Genomic DNA, 18,714 nt, shown 5'->3' on the forward strand with positions numbered 1-18,714 from the left:
AGGTCTCGAGACATTGCCTGCGACCAACAGTCAACATTCTTTACCCGAGTCCTCGCAACCGCACCGCAAGGACGAGGTGTCTCAGTATTTGTGTGTACGCACATATCTCCCGAGACAGCGCCGTTGTCCGGATCGTGAATCTGCCTGCCTTAGATTCATGTAGCACGAAATAGCTCACCCGTCCGTGATTCTCCTTCCAGAACCCATTGATATCGTGTATGGAGTCAGCTCTGGCGTGTCCGGAAATCCAGCTCGAAGAGGTGCCTCCACGATCTGTTTGTTCGAGGTAGGCTTCTCCGATACGGACGCAGAAAAATATAGGCTAGGTGTAAGCGGAGTTTTTCTGTTGTTGGACATGGCTGGCGACCAGCGCGCTTTCCAGCGCGGCTGCAACTGCCTTCTGTTACGGGAGTCTTTGGAAAGCACGGATGAAAGTCTCAAGGTGGCTGCAGCAGGAGCAAAAGCGTCCGTTGTGTAAATACAAGGAAACGGCCAGAACCGCCGGTAAGAGAAATTCTTTAGGTGGCACGACGGAGGAGCTGGAGGTTGGAAGAAAGACGCTGTCGACGCTGGCGGCTGTCCGTCGTTGTGCGGTGGCTGGTGGCTTTTGACAAGAATGTGCCGGTGGAGAAGGGGGCCAGCCGTGCCGAAGGGAGGAACAGTTGCAGAGTGCCAGAGTCGAGATTGAGTCAAGCAATTGTAGCCATCAGCCACTTCAAACTTGTCCAATCTTCAGTTGCTTGATCCTGGTTCTTGGGACTCGATTGGAGTCTTACTGCATTGCCAAAGCCTAGCCACATCGGAAAGCTTGGATGTTTTTCTTAACACCTGTCTACAGTGACCAGCGTTGCATGTTGTAACTCGCCGATTGGTGTTTCTCGAAGTTTCGCATGAGCATACGCAGTGTCGGGTGAATAATCAGCTTATTCAGGCTTCTTGCATCGAAGATCAACCCAAACAATCACGCATGCTTCGATATCTACGTTTTGTGATCAGATCAAAACTATGACCATAGATCGTGAGACACCATCGCCGGACGACCGTTGGCCTGGATGCCTGGCCGCTTTCACAAGGCATCTTTTGACAAAAACTACAGAGGTGAAATGTCAAGAGATCTAGACCCATCGAGTCAACAGGGCCAACACCGAAATCGAGGAGATGTGATGTTCGCCGGACCGATCCCCAGGTCGTGGAAGGATGACCTAGCGACCGAAAGTCAATTGCCCAACAGTCGGAAGCGATAGATATCATGGTCGCTACAACTTGCAATTGTCCCAATGAGCACACTGCTGGCACGAAAAACAAACGGACCTCCATGGCTCGACATGCTCGCCTACTTTTCCTCACGGAGTGATATGAAATAAACTTTGGCCCAGATAGTGAAAACCCATGGCACGATCATGCATGCATGGCATATCCTACACGCGGGGAACAAAGGAGTAATAGCAGCTGAGCAGCTGAGGAGTTCGTATCTATGTAGGCCTTGGCCTGCTATATTTCCACGGAGTCGAGGGCCGTCTAGATTACAGTAGTCTCGACCGAGTGATCATCGCGAGTTGAGACCTAAAACGTATCAACATATCGGTGTATGCATAGTCGAGCATAAACACCCAGCTAAGATACTCTATAACGCGGTCCACCGACCGCTACGGCTGAGTACGGGTTTTGCTTGTTGGCGACCAAACACAGAAAATGGTCCATACCGACCTACGTCCGAATCACATGGTCCGATCGATGTATGAAGTTCAGCTTGTCGGGCACCGAGTCGCGGTATTGAATCGAAGCACCTTCATATTCGCAGCGTTCTACATTGAGTACCCTCAGTACGGGGTGTTGCTGGTTCATAGGTGGGAGCCGGCCGTTGCGATCTGGAGCACCTGATACAAGTGCCTAGAATCGCAGAAGGACTTCGCGTGGCAGCCATGAACGTGGGGTATCGAGAAAGCCACAGTAGGGCAGAAAATGAGATGGAGAAGATGGCGGACCGACGAAGAGTAGAGTTGACGCCAGCGAGATCCAAGCTGATGGAACATGGATGCACTTGGTGCTGTTGCGTGCCAAGAAAAGTCAACAGAGAGTCATCGACTTGTCGGGGAGGACCGCTGCAAATGCACTGAACAAGCTTCGGAACATCACTGTTTGTTCTAAATTAGCCCGGGAGCGTTGGGCGGATTGCTTTCGGCGTCCCCGAGTGCAAGCAGGAGTGCTGCCGAAAGCCAACAGGTGCAGCGCGAAAGCAAAAAGCTACGGTAGTGGCGTATGGGGAACTGCTCATAAGCGTGACTTTGGAGAGACGACTCAGGTGCAATCAATGCGCCTCAACCGAGCGGACGGGAATTGGGCGATCATACAGATAGTGTTATGACTGTGCTGTAGGCGAACACATTTACCGCTGCTTTGCCCTGCAATGATACGATGCCGAAATTGAAGAAGGATCCTGGTGAAACAAACCGTATGCGCGACCAACCTAGTAAACCATATTCCACGAGAGAGTCGGAGTAAAAAGAGATTTGAGTCGAGCCTAGACTCGGTAACTAAATACCTGCCTCAAGTCAGATTTCGCTTAACGGATGGTGCTATTGGCCGGATGCTTTGTCTCAAGCTGTCCATCTAAACATTAACCAGTACACGACTCACGAGCTTCGACACCGAATGCTGGCAATCCAAGAGATAGCTTTGCGATCGCGATGCGTTGTGCACACTGGAAGCTGAAGGCAAGTGACTGTGTAGCCGCGCCGCCGTTGGTAAAAGAGTTGCGCATGTGAGCAAAGTAGAAACGAGAGACTCGCCAAACTTGTAAGCGGCAGAATTCAGAAAGGGTTCACGCACCGTGCCCCCATTAGCGTCGACCTCGGGAAGGATGCATTCTCCAGACGCCATGCCGCTTATGTCAAGAGTCGCATCGAGTGTGATCATGATGATCGACCAGCCCCCCACCTCATGGTGGCTTCAGGAAGCTTGCATGCATAATGATTGACAACAAGGTGCTTTTTCTCGCTCTCCAAGGCCTGCGCGTTTCCTGCAAATGTGACTACTGCATCCTGGAACCCGAGCAGCCGGGTTTCAAGATGTGAGCAACGTGATCACGGATCAACGAAGCACTGGGTTTCGGACTGCAAAAACTGAATCGCGTGGTCGTCACCGCGTGAACCGTTATTGATCCGTTATAGGCAAAGCTTCATATCAGTAGACGGGACTTTGAATGGACCAATCGTCCAGCACCTGGATGTTGCGCGACCGGCCGGCAAAACCTGCAGGATGCCAATGCCATGTCATCTCAACCACCACGCATCGTATTGGCGGCCACGTGAGTGCAAGATCACAATTAGCTCTGATTATCGAATCTCGCGAGGTCATCAAACATGACCGAAGATTCGGTTCGTAGAGATCAATCAGAAGATTTTTGCACGACATGGGGCAGGCGTTGGGTGCTGATCCGGGCGGAGAGACCGACAGTGGCCCGCTTCGGATTTCGCCCTGCAGCGTGAACAGAGCACATCATTGGAAAACAAGATTGAGTTCCTGAAGTCTGCACTCGCTGATCGTGCCTCTGTCGAGTGCTTCCATCAAGATCAGTCTTGTGAACATCAGACAAGAAGCAAACGACAGCACTACTCTGTTGACCTAGGTGTTTCCGTCCTCGCACTGCGCACATGGTAATTCACGGTGTTCAAGATGCCGGCTATTTACCCACGCAATTGTCTGCTGCATGCAGGCACCGCATATGTTAGATGTAAGAGCCTCGTGTGTGCACTCATGCTCGTAGCATGACCAGTAGTAGCTCACAGTACCAGTTTATGAAGCGAGGATATTCAGGCAAGGCTCAGCTTGGGGAAGGTCGCGTTGCTTTGGCCAGAGAGAAGAGACATGGCCTGTTCGTTTTGTGCCGCCCGCACGCTTGGATTGGATCTGCAGGTTGGCGCTTATCACACTGGCGGCGCCCTAATGAAACGCGAGCGTGTGGTTGGTCGTGTCTCGGTCGGAGGAGTTGGGCGCGCAAGCGATGGTGGTGTCTACCGTAAATCGCAAGCCCGTCCCGCAGCAACGTCCCCGAAGGTTCTACTGGGCCTAGTCCCTTAGGGCGAGTCACCCTGTTTGTCCACAGACCACGTCGTTGCTTTCACTTTCACTTTTTGCGAGAAACTTGGTTAGCGGCCGCTTCCAAATACTGTTTTTCGCGCAGACAGCTGAGAACAGGGAGCAGAATGAGATGCTGCATGGTTCGATGAGGGTGTGAGATGGGCAGCGACAAAGGGGGGATGGGGAGGGGGATGCAACGCAAAATAGGGCCTCGTGCAGTCTGCGGCCAGACGCATGTTCCCTGGAGCGGAGTGGCATCGGCAGCTGAAGCAGCGGCATCAGCATTATTATCGCAGCAGCGCAGCAAGCGCGCGAAGGATCGAAGATGGAAGAAGAAAAGACGGTGGTCGCGGAAGGATTATTGCCTAGTTGTCAGGTGCATGGTTGCGGTTAGTGCAGCGCGGAGCAAGTGGGCGCGGGAGGTGGAGGCTCTTTTTGCTCGCGCTCCCGACCCTCAGCGCTCAGCCTCGACGACTCTGCACCCTCTACCCTAGACTCGATCCAGAGGCCTCGCGCTCGCGCATGGATCTCGTCTAGCGCTAGCGGCCTCTCAGACAGCGCACTAGTCGTTTAGATTGCCGTGCATGTTCACCTCGCTGCTGGCGTCCAGCCCTCGAGGTCCGCCATCCGTTCTCTAAAAGCGCCAGGGCACCTAAGCTTAACAAAGGATCGCCTCTCCTCCCACGTTTTCAAAGACTCCGTCTGTTGGCCCTACGCGTGCGCGACTCGTCCCTCGCCTCTATACACAAAGCACTCGAAGCAGCAGCACCACCAGCAACAACTTCTTTGTCTTGCCGCCCTTCTTTTGCGCTGTGCTGTTCCTGCTCTACTCTCTGGCCCCTTTGCTCGACTCTCGCTCGCTCTTTGCATTCGCATTCCAACCACAAGCCCCTGCAAGCCACCCTCTCCGCCATCCAAGCAGCTCTCCCAAAACGTGCATTTCCCTTCCCAGCTTCACCAAAGCCACGTTTGTTGTCCATCTTCTGCGATTATCTTCAATACCGGTGCGACGTGTGCGTGTGACCCTGCCGTCTGCACAACCACACATCCGGGCTCCCAGATCTCTCCCCAGTCGCAGCAGGCTTGATCTCAATGTAAGCCTCTTCCCCCGATCGTGGCCTTGGGTAGCGCCTTCTGTTGCGTAACACGCACTGAGACCCTTCTAGTTTGCATTTGGTTTGACTTGCAGCAACTCGCGTCACTCTCTGCCTCTCTCTTGACCATCCTTGCTCCATCTGGTTGCCAGCAGCGTCAGGCTTCGACCTTTTTCCGGGTTTCTGGAATCGTGCTGCATCAAGGTGATCCCGAGAATCCACTCCTCTGGGTCCCAGTCCACCCATCTCGTCACCAACACGCTAAAGCACTCATCGGTCTCTGCCTCGAATAGCATCGCAAAGCCATCACGCACGCCCAAGCCTTCAATCTTATCCTCCTCGGCTGTCCTTTTCCTCAATCGCCGCAGCCTGCATCACTGCCGGACGCATCCTCTGACCCTACCGAATAAAGTCTGCCATCCGCCAACGTGGCTGCCAGTCTCGCTCTCACGTCACATATGATTCCTGGGTCCGATTCAATGGGTGCTCCCACGAGTTTCTCATCTCGTAGACCCAATGCTTCAAACCTCCCCAACTTTGAGCTGCCTCCTCCTCAGTTGTCGTCGCTGCACCAGAAGTATCACCCCTATGCTACCTCCTCCCAGCCGACTCCCTCCATCCCCTCGAGCTTGACCAGTGTCGGCAACCTGTTGACCCCTCCGAGCGGCATCTCGAGCGACGGTCTCAGCCCTAATTCTTCAAACATGCCGACCGGCAGCTCCCAAGCCAACCAGACGGTACCGCCCTTCACCCCCACCGGTTACATGTGGCCCCCTTCGCATACCGGCACCACTCCCTACGGCTTCCAGTCCCACAATAGCCCCAATCAGCGTGGACTGTTCTCTCCCTCTCTCAACTCGATCGTCAAGGGCAACAACTCGCCTCATGCATCTGAGCACCTCCCTCCCCCAAACTTCCCCGAGAACCCTTTCCCGACCTCCATGTCCATGTCGGCGCCTGTCAACTTGCCTGCTCTGCCATCCCAATCATCCAGCATTGGCTCAGCGATGATGGGCGGCCACACACCTGTGACCCAGCCTTCACCAGTGAACCACCACGATTCATACGCAAGACCTCCTCCTACGCCGACCTACTTCAACGGGTCTCAGCACAGTCACAACGGTCAATCAGCATATGGCTATTCTTCTGGCCCTTCGCCTGTTCAACAGAGCCCCATGAGCGCGGGTGGTCAGATCCCTCGTATGTCCCCCGCAAATGGACATGGATCTATCCCACCTCTCCAACCACAAAACGCTCAGTCACCATACACGCACCAGCGTCCGTCATACCAATATCCCCTGCCAGGCCCGGTGTTGTCCAACGTCGGAAACCCGAATAGCCAACTCGCTTTAGTCGGTGGTATGCCGCCTTCGATGATGCCAGCATATAACAGTGGACACGCAGCGCATATGCAACACATGTACGGCCATCATCCTCAGGCTCAGCCAAACCCTCAAAACGACAGGCCTTTCAAGTGCGATCAGTGTCCACAGAGCTTCAACCGCAACCACGATTTGAAGAGACACAAGCGTATTCATCTAGCAGTAAAGCCGTTCCCCTGTGGACACTGCGACAAGAGCTTCTCCAGAAAGGATGCTTTAAAGGTATGCAGCTTTTCCAAGCATGTATTGCCGAACGTCAGCTAATCCTCAAACAGAGACACATCCTCGTAAAAGGTTGCGGCAAAGCGCCTACCAACTCTGCAGACAGCGACAGAAAAGACGGTTCGATCTCCCCAGCAATGAAGAGTGAGAACTCGAGCCCGACCGTCTCCGCCTCTGCATGAGACTACTCGAGCCGACGATATCTCAACATCAACAACGATAACCTCACGGTGATACCCTTTGTTATTGTATTGCTTATCGTATATACTTACGCTGTTACGGATGGGAAAGCATGCATGTGATTTTATGTTTCTTTTTTCTTCTTCTTTTCTTTTTGCTTTCTGTCTATTGCGAAGGTGTGTCGCAGAGGATTACGGAACTGTCTTCCTCACACGGTGTTGGACAAGCTGGCATTTGGCTGGGGACTGCGGCTTCATGGACTTTGTTTCATCTGTTTCTGCTTTTTATGTTCTTGGATACCTCTTTCGATTCTGGTGGTGACCAGCTTATGAGGGGGTTGCTAGCTACGGACGGTGACAATTCTTCCCCCTTTTTGTCCAAATAAAGCTACACATTTTTGTTCTTACATTCATATCGATCAACTTTCCGTGAACTCCATCATTCAAGCGTGCACCGAATACCCATCCATCCATGGAAAAACCTCTTTGTCCAGGCAGACAGCGCTGACGATATGCACGTGCTTTGGCTCGGTATCTTTATTCAGACTTGGCATTTCCCCAGCTCGAAGCTCTTGTTTCTCCAGATCTTGTTCTTCTCTTCCGACGAACAAACTCACCGCAGCCAAAGACTGGCATGTCCATGACAGTCAGAGCAGGAGACCATCCCCTGTGGCAGCAATTCTCCCTTTATGGCCATCGTCTCGATGCTTTTGATATCTAAATCAGGGGCATGTGCAACGTTTCTGCATGTCAGGGGGTTGACGGTTGAAACTTGACATGAGGTTGGAGAAAGCCAGATGACGATGGCACGCCTTGAGTACCGAAAATGTGTCGCAGGCTGCGTAGATGTGCATACAATGTAAACAGAATAGACACAAGAACAAAGACACTGACAGTAGTGTCTTGGTAGAGGAAGAAGAAGTTCTGGCCATTGTTTCTCATGGTGTAAGTCTGAATTGACGGTCGAATTGCAGCGAGCAGGAGGTCAACGTCGTCGCGCACCGTTGCATTCCTAGCCTTGCGGACCAAAACATTTACAGTAATCATCATCTCTGCCAACAACAAACAGCCCTCCTGATTCTGTCATTCCGTCCCCCTCGTCTCGGCACAGAGCTTCTTGCCAACTTGTAAATCACCGACAAAGGCCACCGTTGGTGTCGATTGACGATTTCGCCGTCTTGTCGTGGTGGTTCCTTCCTTCTGCATCACCTACCTTGTAACTTGTCCCTCTTTATCCACCGACCTACGCACGCCTTCCTTCCTTTCCTGTTGCGCCCGCGTAAACTCGCCCGCGCCCGACTATCCTTCATCGCCTCTATAGATACATCCCTCATTTGTCTTTATCACGCCGCCAGCACAAACACCACGCTCATTACCCGACCTGCATCTTAATACTTTGGCCAATGCATAATTAATCACGCTCGTTTTCTTTTGATCCGACTTTCAGAGCAGGCCCTGGAGTGATTGGCTAGTCTTTTGCTATCAGCCACGAGTGTTTGGATCGCAAGACAGTATACCATCGACGCACATTTACCAGGCACTTGACAGCCAGTCAAGATTACACGACTTAGACACAACACATATCCGTCGTCATGGCCGACCACCATCGCCATCAGCCGCGACCATCAACCAGACGGGAAGTACTTGGACCGGGCGAGTCTCGCGCCAACATCGACTCTTCTACACGCAGAAGCACGCGGCCCTCGAAAGCGCCCGAAGTGTCTTCGCCTGCATCTCTCCCACACAACACATCACTCACTGCTAATGGCACCTTGGATGTACGCACAAGCAGTCCCACCGCCTCATCACCGCGTCAGACCCACCTCTCTTCGGCCGCGCCGGAGTCCCAGCGAGCCAGCAAACGTTATTCAGAGATATCAAATTGTACAACTGGTTCCGGATCCGGTCGCAAGAGCTACGTTGGTCGATGGCAACTAGGAAAGACAATCGGCCAGGGAGGCTGCTCAACTGTTCGCCTGGTCAGACACAGGGACACTGGCCAGATCGGTGCCGCAAAAATCATCTCCAGGAAGATGGCTGAAACAGTTCGTGCGCAGAGTTTGGCCAATCTAGCAGAGATGCCCGACAAGTCACTCCAGGATCTTGTTGCCGCCGGCAAGGCAATGCCACCCCCTCCCCCAGGTCTTTTGCGTGAAATTGCCATCATGAAACTACTCGATCACTCCAACATTGTTCGCCTGTACGATGTCTGGGAGAACCACAACGAGCTCTACTTGATCATGGAATACGTCGAGGGCGGAGAACTGTTCCACTACATCGAAGAGTGTCGTGGCCTTGGAGAAGGAGAAAGTGTGTACATTTTCCGTCAGATTGTCGCTGCACTGCTTTACTGCCACCGCATGCACATCCATCACAGAGACCTCAAGCCCGAGAATATCCTGCTGGATCGCGAGAACATCCAAGTCAAGCTGGTCGATTTTGGTATGGCCGCTTTGCAGCCAGAGGGCAAAAAGCTGACTACGGCATGTGGCAGTCCCCACTATGCTGCGCCCGAAGTCATCAAGAGCAGACCCTACGATGGCGCGCGAGCAGATGTGTGGAGTTGCGGTGTCATTCTATATGTCATGCTCACTGGAATGACCCCTTTCAACTACGACCAAGACAGGAATCTTGGTGTCATGTACAGAGCCATTGCTGAGGCTGACTACTACATGCCTCCAGAACTCAGTCGCGATGCTCAAGATCTGCTGCGCAAGATCTTTGTACCAGACCCTCGTCGTCGTATCACTATGGAACAGATCTGGGAGCATCCTTTGCTACATAAGTTTGATGAGGAGTGGGGATACACAGGACCACTTGCATCGAAGGAAGCATGGGTTGGACCATCTCCAATTCTCGAAGACTGGACCGTGACGCGCGAATCCGAGGTTGACAAGGAAATCCTTCGCAACATGCGTACTTTGTGGCACAGTGTGCCTCAATCCGTCCTCGTCAAGAAGCTCGTCAGCAACGAACCGAATCAAGAGAAACTCTTCTACGCCGCTCTCTTGAAGCACCGCGAAGATCACCTCGAAAACTATCTCGGAGGCGCAGATGCCATCAGCTACTCTGCCAGTGACTACCAACACAATACTAATGAGCTCAAGGATCAAGCTCCCATGCCTAATCAGAAGCAGCACTCGCAATCTCAATACTCTATCATGAACGATGAGCATCTTCGTACACCACAAGCCGGTGATGAGAACCTGCCATCTGACGGCAGTTACGACCCATACCGATCTTCGCGTTACCAAACCACACCCAACGGTACGCCATACACCAAGGTCACTGTTCACCGCAGAGGCGAGAGTAATGGAAGCCGCAAAGCTTATATGCAGCACACTCTGCGTCATCCCAACGCACTCCGCGTTGAGATGCTGAAGAAGAATGGTCTTTCCAATTCCAGCTCCAGTCTGGTAAAGCAAGAGTACAGAAAGTCCATGACACGCTCAGTGTCCAAAGCTTCAACGTCTCGCAACTCGGTAGTCAGTTCTGTTTGGCCTAGCAGCCCACCTGTGATGCCGAGAACAGTTAGCTCGCACAAACATAAGAGAAAGGTTAGCTTCTCTCATCACCGCAAGAGCTCGCAAACCGCCGTCAGCACCAGCGCTCGCTTTACTCCAGAGCTCCAGGCCAAAGCTAGATTCTCTCAACTCATGCACGGAAGTCCCACTCCTGATGCGAACAGCCCCTCTTGTCGCGTAGACAACGCTATTCGATCGAGAAAAGAGAAGTCGGTCACGCCTGCCCCTCGCACGCGACCACGTAAGAACTCGACAGGTGCATTGAAGACGGATATCCGCAAGGCCAGCAGTGAGCTCGAACAGGCTTGCGAAGAAGCCTTCAACCGCTGTTCTTTCAGCTCAAGCGTGTTCACAACGGCATCAGTGACCGAAAAGGCTGGCTACGAGACTCCTCCATCATCCGTCTCTAAGAGGGATTCTGCTAGCTCAATCAAGGAGCACGCCGCGCCTCGCCCTCTGCCTGCTCTCCCCACAGATACACCCAATACCTTTATCACACGCACACTCGAAGAAACCCGCCACAAGCTTGCAGCACGAAGCGCATCCGAAGGGAATGATGGCTCTGCCAAGATCGAACAAGTCCTAGCCAACCTTGACAGAATCATGCCTGGCGACAAGCGTGCTGTTTCAGCTCCTGACCACCATGTGATGGACAACAGAGCACCTCTGCCAGTCATAAGCGAAGAAGGCAGACCTGAAGGCTCTCAGGGTCGCCCTAGCACAGCCCACAGATACAGATCCGTCACGGCTCCGATACCAGAGAAGACGGTCCGTATGGTTCAGCCTTCGTCGCCCGTGTCACCCGCAAGTCCATACAACTGGCGTTCTGTCGAGCAGCCAACCTCGCAGAACTCTCAAAACACTGTCGTCGACAGGACTCGTCTAACCGTACCCACGGCCGACCCTCGTATGGTTCGCAAGAAGAGCAGCGACAGCGATGTACCATTGAGCCAGATCTCTTCCCAAGGATCTCAAGAAGGTACAGTCAAGAAGAAGTCTTCTTGGTTCCGTAAGTGGAAGGAACCCTCTGTCACCACTACTGATGACAGCCATCTTCGCCCTCGTTCGCCAATGCCTTGGAACGAAAGTGCCGGTCAATCCAACAAGCCTAGCGTGCTCAACCGGGACAATCGCCCTCCCCATCTGGACTTGACTAGCGCTCAGGTGCCTGCGCCCAAATCTTCTTCGAGCAGCGAGTTCCCGATGCGCCGTGAAAGCAAGGGATTCAGCAAATGGTTCGGCAGAAAGAAGGACTCGGAGAAATGTAGGCTTACAATTCGTGATAAGCTCCATGATCTTTGCTAATCTGATATATAGTGTCTCCCCCCTCTGCTGCCACGTTTACCGGTCCGCTCAGTCCTTTCTCGACAGGTCCGCTTTCACCTCTACCTCCGACTACTCCTACCTCAGCTGGTGGCGATAACGGGACACGTTCTTGGTTCTCCCGATTCCTCCGTCTACGACCTGAAGTCCGTACCTTGGCCTTCAATGTTCCACGTACCCGAGCAAGAACAGAATTGGTCCGCATGCTGCGCGAGTGGCAGCGACACGGTATCAAAGATTTGACATACTTCCCTCAGGACAACGCAATTACGGCAAGCATCGATAAAGTCAACTCCTTGGGCATCAAGCCGGTCACATTCAGGATCGAGTTATTCGTTGTGCTCAAGAATGGCAGAAAAGCTGGCCTCTCGTTGGCGAGATGTTCGCAAATGCGTGGTGCAGCGAGTTCGTTCCGAAAAGTTATCGAAGTTCTGGAGCAGGTTGGCAGAGACCGTGGCTTGCTTGTTGATGATGAAAGCCAATGGAACGAACTCTGTGGCATCTTGGCCTGAGAGGATACCGAGTTTGCGACTCAACACTGGCGCTCCCGTCTCATGTTCTTCTGGGACGTGGCGATTCTTTTGTTTTCGACTTTCTCTTCGTTGCACTTGGTTGTTGGGATGTCGGTCATGATAAGCGGGTGATACCTTTTCTATCGGAGTGGAGTTTTTGTTCTCAGGGAAACAGTTCTTACCCATTCAGCATCCAATCCGGAGTTTCTCATTTGTTTCTCAGAATGGCGTCTAGGAAACGAAGGTTTCCTTTCTTGACCAAATCAAGTGCAGTCTGTTATTATGGTCCTTGTTTTCTTCTTTTGTTTCTTCCAGCTTTTCTTTTACTACTGTAGCATACTGGAGCGGAGAGGAGAGAACAGCAGGAAAAGACGAGCGATAGGAAAGAAGGGATCGAGAGATGGAAACAGCACACACTACGCTTTAATGTTAATGAACACACTTGTCTTATCTTACGCCAATGTCCAACCAAATACTATGGTCAGCGTGCGTAATAGACCCGACTATAGAAGGAAGCCATGCTTCACGTAGGTTCAGGTCGTCGATACGGTAAAGCCAAAATATGGACATAATTTAGCTTGATGAAATTTGTCTATATCAAGTCGCAGTGGTTTAGTGGTAAAATTCGTGCTTGCCATACAATTACTTGTATACTGCACGAGCCCCGTGTTCGATTCACGGCTGCGACAATGTTTTGCTGATCAGGTCGTGTGAAGATATGAGCGTCATGCCAGCTTTTTGCTCGGACCAACCGTGATGGGCTTGTCTACCAAATACTCATACCCACCTACCTCACAGCCTTCCGTTTTGCATCTTCCTTCGGTTTACGATTCTCACTTCTCGACCCTGTGCAACTCACACAGATCGGCCACTCAGCTCTTCAATTGACTCAGACAGAGTAACATAACCCTCAACACACCACAATGGCGCAAAATGTAGTGCTTGTGACTACCATGGGCGAGATCACAGTAGAGCTTTACACCGAACACGCACCAAAGGTAGCCAGTTGCCCCTTTTACACTTGACTCAATCCTATACAAACACTAACGCTCTCTCAGACCTGCCACAACTTTTCCACCCTGGCCAGCAGAGGCTACTACAACACCACCCCCTTCCACCGCATAATCCCCTCCTTCATGATCCAAGGCGGCGACCCCACCGGCACCGGCCGCGGCGGCGCATCCATCTACGGCGACAAATTCGACGACGAGATTCACCCTGGACTACGACACACGGGCGCCGGAATCCTCAGTATGGCAAACGCAGGGCCGAATACAAACGGCAGTCAATTCTTCATCACGCTGGCGCCGACGCCGTGGTTGGATGGGAAGCATACGGTGTTTGGACGCGTCAAGGCGGGCATGAAGGTCGTGCAGAGGATGGGGTTGGTCAAGGTTGATAAGGAGGATAGGCCGGTGGAGAAGGTGAGTATTCTGAGTGCGAGGGTTGAGGAGGCTTGAGGAAGAGGAGGAGGAAGAGGAAGAGGAAGAGGAAGAGGAAGAGGAAGAGGAAGAGGAAGAGGAAGAGGAAGAGGAAGAGGAAGAGAAAGAGAAAGAGAAAGAGAAAGAGAAAGAGAAAGAGAAAGAGAAAGAGAACACGTATCGCTGGGTTCTGCCAACAAGGAGTTGAGGATGAGATCCTGAAGATGGTTGCCAAAGATGTATCGGCAAAGGATGCATAGGCAGGAAGGGTGACACCTGCTCTTTCCTTGAGCGAGAGAGGAAGACGAGACGAATCGAGTCATGAAGGAAGCCGGCCATGTGGCCAGGTTCAAGTAGCCATACGGTCTGCCCGATGCGCGCCTATCTGGTGCAATAAGGTGCTCTTTGGCAGATCCCTGAATTTGGCCAGAGCCTTCCAGCAACAAATCAAGAAAGCTCTAATTTATACAATTACGATTACCCTCCTGTTATAACACAGAGAAAACAGAGACAGTCACACCACCATACCTCTCAAAGATCCACGGTCTGGCGACTTGACAGTTCTCAATAACCGTGCTTGGCCAACTCCTTCTCCGTCCACTCCCACAGCTCCTCAACCTTCTTCTCATCCTTAGCCCACCCACTGCCCGGCCCTCTGCTACCGACAGGCTTGAAGTAATATCCTCCTCTAACCTCCTCCCTGGGCGCCGTACAAGCCCAGAGCTGATTCTTCGTTCCCTGCGGCACAGTCTGCATGAACAAACCGCCCACTGCAGCGATGCCATATCTAACAATCATACTGTCGCGCTGAGTGCTCGCAAACAAATCAGTCTTGATGACTCCAGGATGCACCGATACAGCCGTAATGGAAGAATAACGAGCAGTCAAGCCGCGCGAATGCAGAATATTGGCTAGCTTTGCGCTGCCATAGCGGGGCCAGGTCCCATAGGTTTCGGCAGCGACTTGATCGTAGATGATGCCGTTATCGCGAGGGGCGAGTTGATGGCCTTCGCTGCTGAGAGTCACTACTCTGACATCGGCGGCAGGTTCCTCTGCGGTCTTGAGCAGCACTGGCAAAAGCAGTTTCGTGAGCAGCGCGTGTCCCATATGGTTGGTTCCAAATTGAATCTCATAGCCCTGCTTTGTAGTGCTGTAAGGCACAGCCATGATACCAGCGTTGTTCAGCAAAACATCCAATCTGCTTTCCTTTTGCTTGAAGGCATCAGCGGCTGCTTTGACGGAAGCAAAGTCCGTCAGGTCCAAGGAGAGGAATTCGACTTTGGCAGAGGGGACTTGAGACTTGATTTCTTCGATTGCGGTGCGCGCTTTTGATTCTGTGCGTGCGGCGAGGTAGATTTGGGAGGGGTTGTGCTTTGCGAGTTGCAGCACTGATTCTTTGCCCAGACCGGTGTTTCCTGTGTGGAGCTCGATATGAGTATGTTGGGCTTCTTATTGTGCTCTGAGAGGGACTATCGTATGTACGTACCTCCAGTCACGATAATGACCTTGCCGGAAAGGTCGGGAATGTCCTTCTCGGGCTCGAACGATTTGCCGCCGAAGAGACCAAACATATCGAGTGATATTCGGTTAGTTGGTTTTTGGTACGCTCGCGTTTTGCTGTCTCGATCGAGTCGTTTGTTGGGTTTATAGAAGGTTGGGTTGGTGTCAAGGGGTGCTTGATCCAAGAACTGCAGATGATCTTCGTGGGGGACAGAAAGCTTAACATCGACCTCGAAACTCTCACAGCATTCCAGGCCACGGCACGAAGAGGCCCAATCACGGATGTACGGATGCATATACTAGAGATATATATGATGGCATGATCGGTGTCAGCCTCTCGCAGGACACGTCTGTTTGAAACACATAGCAAAGTAGAGGAACGTATCAAATAATGGTTGCTGTTGATTGGAGTGCATGAAACGCCTCTATCGTAGCCTGAAAGGAATGCATCTCTCGAAAAAGCAAAAGGCGTGAGAAGCCGGCCGTGGTATCTAGTAATTCTCAAATCCCTCTTCAACAAACGCCGTGTTTCCGAGAAACGCCAACATCGAACTCATATCATGATGTGGTATCGTAATACATCTCTGGCAGCTCATGAACAGTCGGGTCATCGCTCCATGTCGCTCATCCATCCATTGTTAGCGAGACCCATGTTCATGTTCGGTGTCTGTCCGAATGCTCCCATCTCGTTCTCACTAAGATCGCCCCATTCGTTGCCGCTTCCAGCATCGAAGCTGCTCCTTCCACTGAAGACCTCAGACTCTTCAGGAATGGTCGGCGCGCTCACAGCACCCCAGTCGAGGTTTGCCAAGTCTGGGTACATTTGCAGCAGAGCAGCCGGAAGAATAGGGTGTAAATGGGGCTGGTTTGTCATGGGCGGTGGGGCTACAAAGCCTTGATCGCTCTGCATCTGTCGTTGGGCGTGCTCTTCTGCCCACTGCTTCTGTCGTTCGGCAGCCTCTTCGTCCAGCAAAGGCTTGATACAGACGCGTCCAGCTTCTGAGCGGAAGTGTCGACCGAGAGCATCGGCACGCGCAAAACGGCGGCCACACCCCCAATGTTCGCCATTGCTGAGTTGGCCCTTACAGACGAACTTCTTCTCGCCTGAATGCAAGCTCTCGTGTCGCTTGCGATCGTGCTGGCGAGCGAATGCTTTGCCGCACACCGTACAGACAAATGGCCTCTCATCGGTGTGGGTACGAAGGTGAGATCGTAGATTGTAAGCGCGGGTGAATTTCTTGGGACATAATGTGCACTGGAACGTGGCAGGGTGTTTCTGAGTGCGTTTGGGGTCGTTGCCTCCACTGGCCGCTCTTTCAGGATTTGCGAGGTCCAGAATGTAATCGCGTTGGGGCACAGATGAGGTGGAAGATCGTCTAGACAGGCCACTCGTGGAAGAGATGGACGAGGGCGAAGGTGAGCGGGAGCCGCTGTGGCGTGCGTCGAAAGGTGACAAAGAACTTGTCCCTGGTTGTAATGAAGGAGATCTACCTCTTCCTGCGACCGAGGGTGTCACGGGTCGCGATCCAACGAAAGTGTCCGATTTGGCACGCATCCGATTGCGACTGCGATCTGAGAGTGCAAAGTCAGTAAATTAGTCATGCTAAAGCGTGTGCGACACTCACTCCTTTCCGGTGGACTCAGCGCGTCCTCTGGTCCAGCACCATCTTGAGGTCCAAAGCTGGGCACTCTCGAAGGAGGAGCGAAATCGATATTAATCTCGGGAGGAGACATGGTATCAGCCATACCAATTTCATTGGGAGTGCCGCCATTGCTCAGCTGAGGGAAAGGCTCGGCCCCTGTGAGCGTGGTAGTCGGATACACGTCGAAATTGTTCTGCTGCATTTGATATTTCATGTCGGTCTGCAGAGCGAAACCATTCGCTGTGTTGAAGTCTGGAAGCGCCTGCTGTGACTGAGGCAACAAGCGGGGTGACACGGCCGGACTAGGGCCTGGACTAATATGAGGTGGAAGTTGCGTATCAGACAAGGAGAAGCCGCCGAGGCCGAGGGCATCAGGGAACATAGAAGCGTCGGTTTGAGGGTTCAGCATAGGCGAAGCATCGAAGCTGTCGGCTGTAGGTAGATATGGCGAAGCCTGGTTGGAATGCGACGAGATCTCCGAGTAAGCGTCTGAGGGTGAGCGACGGTGCGACTGAAAAGCCTGGCCTGCGCCCCAGTCGTTGCCATGATATCCTGGAGGTGGGTATGCAGCGCTTGCGGGGTCAAGCGATTCGGATCTTTGTCGATTGACCTGGTTGAACGAAGCCTGCTGGTACGATGGGGACGCGTGGGGACTGGGACTTTGCGATGAGCGGCGCAACTGAGGCTGCAGTAGGTGAGGTGGAGTCGGATTGTGATGCGTTGCAGCCATGGGATCCACTAGCGATGGGTTGGAAGTGCCGTAGAACAGGTTTGGGTCCAGCTGATGTTGGTTGAAGTCGAAGCCTGGAAACGAGTTGGAGTCTTGTTGTGGCAGATTGTGAGGTGACGGTCCGTTAAGCGACAGGTTAGTCGCGCTGAGAGACGTGGGAGACAGGTTGCCGCTCAGGTTGCTGCTGCTGCCGTTTGGACTATAAAGACTGGGAGTACGAGCGCTGAAGAAGCTGTTGTTGTCGAAGCCTGGAGATTGAAAGTCGAGCAAGGTGGCTTGGGGATCAAGAAACTGCTGTTGATTGTTGAGATTGTTGGCCTGGAATTGCTGCTGGGTATCATAAGAATTGGAGAAGGTTTGGAAAGAGTCGGCCGGAACAGGAGGAGAGAGATGCGACGACGAGGCCGAACGGTTTCGCTGGTCTTGGTTGGCCATGTTGACAAGAGTGATGTGGTGCTTGTTTTAGATGTCTTCCAATATCATGGCCGTATGCGATCGCGACAAGGGCGTCGGGGCTGTGGGGAGGCTGTATACCACTAAACTGCGCGGGAATGAGAAAGTAGCCTCTGCCTGAGGCGGTGCTGTATTTTGTGCGAGGCGGAGCACAAGGATGCAGGTGGACTTTGGCAGGAAGGAACAGAAAGAGCGAAGGCGCGTGTGTCAGAACGAGAACAAGGCAGCTACCAACGACCCTACCTCACTACCTGTAATAAGCAACAGCCCAAGGGCATGTCCACCTTGCGCCGATTGGATTGGGACGCACCGAAGAACCGAGTCAAAGCTTTGACGGACACCAGCCAAAAGCGCTCCACCCGAATCATGCAGTTTCCTTTTGATTATCAGATCAATCCCCGTCACCTGCTCTGTCTGTAATTTTCCCTTGATCACAACCGACTCCACCAGCTGTCAGTCCGCACCGCAATCTCTTGCTGTTGGCGACCAGCGCGGTGCGACGAGCTCTTGGAACCTGCAGAGCGCAGGTATGAGTTCACCGGTCGAGGGACCCGCCAATAGAAACGTGTGTCGCATGCTCTAAGCCCCGCTCCAGTGAACCTTGCTCGTTGACTCCCGATTTCACGTGCTCTCTCTAATAATGCTTTGGAT

At 52.7% G+C, this 18,714-nt stretch overlaps 5 protein-coding genes across 5 annotated transcripts; 3 read left to right on the forward strand and 2 right to left on the reverse strand.

The window, feature by feature from the left end:
• Positions 1-5,653: 5,653 nt before the first annotated feature.
• M436DRAFT_81883 (uncharacterized protein) lies at positions 5,654-6,960 on the forward strand (the record flags this gene model as incomplete). The annotated part of the gene is made up of 2 exons (XM_013572341.1): positions 5,654-6,778; positions 6,832-6,960. 2 exons carry the CDS (start codon positions 5,654-5,656, stop codon positions 6,958-6,960), a joined length of 1,254 nt encoding a protein of 417 aa, XP_013427795.1.
• Positions 6,961-8,549: 1,589 nt separating this feature from the next.
• M436DRAFT_46181 (Pkinase-domain-containing protein) lies at positions 8,550-12,316 on the forward strand (the record flags this gene model as incomplete). Its single annotated transcript, XM_013571998.1, has 3 exons — positions 8,550-10,266; positions 10,489-11,760; positions 11,799-12,316. 3 exons carry the CDS (start codon positions 8,550-8,552, stop codon positions 12,314-12,316), a joined length of 3,507 nt encoding a protein of 1,168 aa, XP_013427452.1.
• A 923-nt stretch (positions 12,317-13,239) lies between these two features.
• Positions 13,240-13,776, forward strand: M436DRAFT_46293 (peptidyl-prolyl cis-trans isomerase ppi1; the record flags this gene model as incomplete). The annotated part of the gene is made up of 2 exons (XM_013572027.1): positions 13,240-13,314; positions 13,375-13,776. The coding sequence occupies 2 exons, from the start codon at positions 13,240-13,242 to the stop codon at positions 13,774-13,776; spliced, it is 477 nt and encodes a 158-aa protein (XP_013427481.1).
• A 525-nt stretch (positions 13,777-14,301) lies between these two features.
• M436DRAFT_46597 (oxidoreductase) lies at positions 14,302-15,308 on the reverse strand (the record flags this gene model as incomplete). Its single annotated transcript, XM_013572085.1, has 2 exons — positions 14,302-15,152; positions 15,224-15,308. The coding sequence occupies 2 exons, from the start codon at positions 15,306-15,308 to the stop codon at positions 14,302-14,304; spliced, it is 936 nt and encodes a 311-aa protein (XP_013427539.1).
• Positions 15,309-15,844: 536 nt separating this feature from the next.
• Positions 15,845-18,045, reverse strand: M436DRAFT_72808 (uncharacterized protein; the record flags this gene model as incomplete). Its single annotated transcript, XM_013572264.1, has 2 exons — positions 15,845-16,809; positions 16,863-18,045. The coding sequence occupies 2 exons, from the start codon at positions 18,043-18,045 to the stop codon at positions 15,845-15,847; spliced, it is 2,148 nt and encodes a 715-aa protein (XP_013427718.1).
• Positions 18,046-18,714: the final 669 nt, after the last annotated feature.

The sequence above is a fragment of the Aureobasidium namibiae genome (assembly GCF_000721765.1).
Source record: "Aureobasidium namibiae CBS 147.97 unplaced genomic scaffold scaffold_8, whole genome shotgun sequence".
Lineage (NCBI taxonomy): Eukaryota > Fungi > Ascomycota > Dothideomycetes > Dothideales > Saccotheciaceae > Aureobasidium > Aureobasidium namibiae.